The sequence below is a fragment of the Mesitornis unicolor genome, unplaced genomic scaffold (assembly GCF_000695765.1).
Source record: "Mesitornis unicolor isolate BGI_N332 unplaced genomic scaffold, ASM69576v1 scaffold28725, whole genome shotgun sequence".
NCBI classification, from domain to species: Eukaryota; Metazoa; Chordata; class Aves; order Mesitornithiformes; family Mesitornithidae; genus Mesitornis; species Mesitornis unicolor.
In genome coordinates this window covers 15707-16342 of record NW_010186625.1, presented here as the reverse complement: position 1 = coordinate 16342, position 636 = coordinate 15707, and the positions used below count along the sequence as shown (strand labels likewise).

At 65.1% G+C, this 636-nt stretch overlaps 1 protein-coding gene across 1 annotated transcript in view; it reads left to right on the top strand.

The window, feature by feature from the left end:
* LOC104541207 (NEDD4-like E3 ubiquitin-protein ligase WWP2) overlaps positions 1–636 on the top strand; it is a gene marked incomplete at its 3' end in the record, with an annotated part of 11931 nt that overhangs the window by 583 nt on the left and 10712 nt on the right. Inside the window, 1 exon segment of the mRNA XM_010185204.1 lies at positions 210–361. Coding sequence (XP_010183506.1) covers positions 210–361 — 152 coding nt within the window.

Sequence of the window (636 nt, the reverse complement as noted above, 5' to 3'; positions counted from 1 at the left end):
AAGCCGGGGACGGGAGCGCCTGGGTCCGGCCATTGCTGCCATCGGGAGAGACGGTTCCTCTCCCAAAAGCAGTTGGAGTGCTGTGAGCTGTGGCACCCCACGCTGGCAGGGACGGGGGTGTGAGTGGGGCAGGGTGTCCCCTGTGGTTGCCTGACCCCTCTGCCTGTCCCCCTGCCTCTGCCTGACCCCTGTTTCTACCCCCTGCCCAGTGGTGTCGGTGAAGCCCAAAGCGCAGAGCCGCCCGTCGCGGATGAACTGCTACGTGGAGGTGGCGGGCGATGGGCTGCCCAGCGAGACCAAGAAGACAGGGAAGCAGATGGGGAGCTCGGAGCTGCTGTGGAACGAGATCCTCATCCTGTGAGTCTCCATCACCTCCCCAGTGTGGGGCTGGTGCCCCATGCTCCCCATCGCACCCCCTGGTGCCATCAGCTGGGGCCACTCGGGTGTTGGAGATCTTTGTCCCCAGACGAGGGTGCTGTCAGGCACAGCCAGGCAGGGAGGGCAGTGAGAGGGGGATCTCCATGGCCCCATGGCCTTGCCAGCCCCCTCTGCTCCCTGGCTTTGGCAGGACTGGCCATGGTGGCCACTGAGGCCATGGTAACGTCCCCATTCTCTGCTTTCTGCAGGAACGTGACA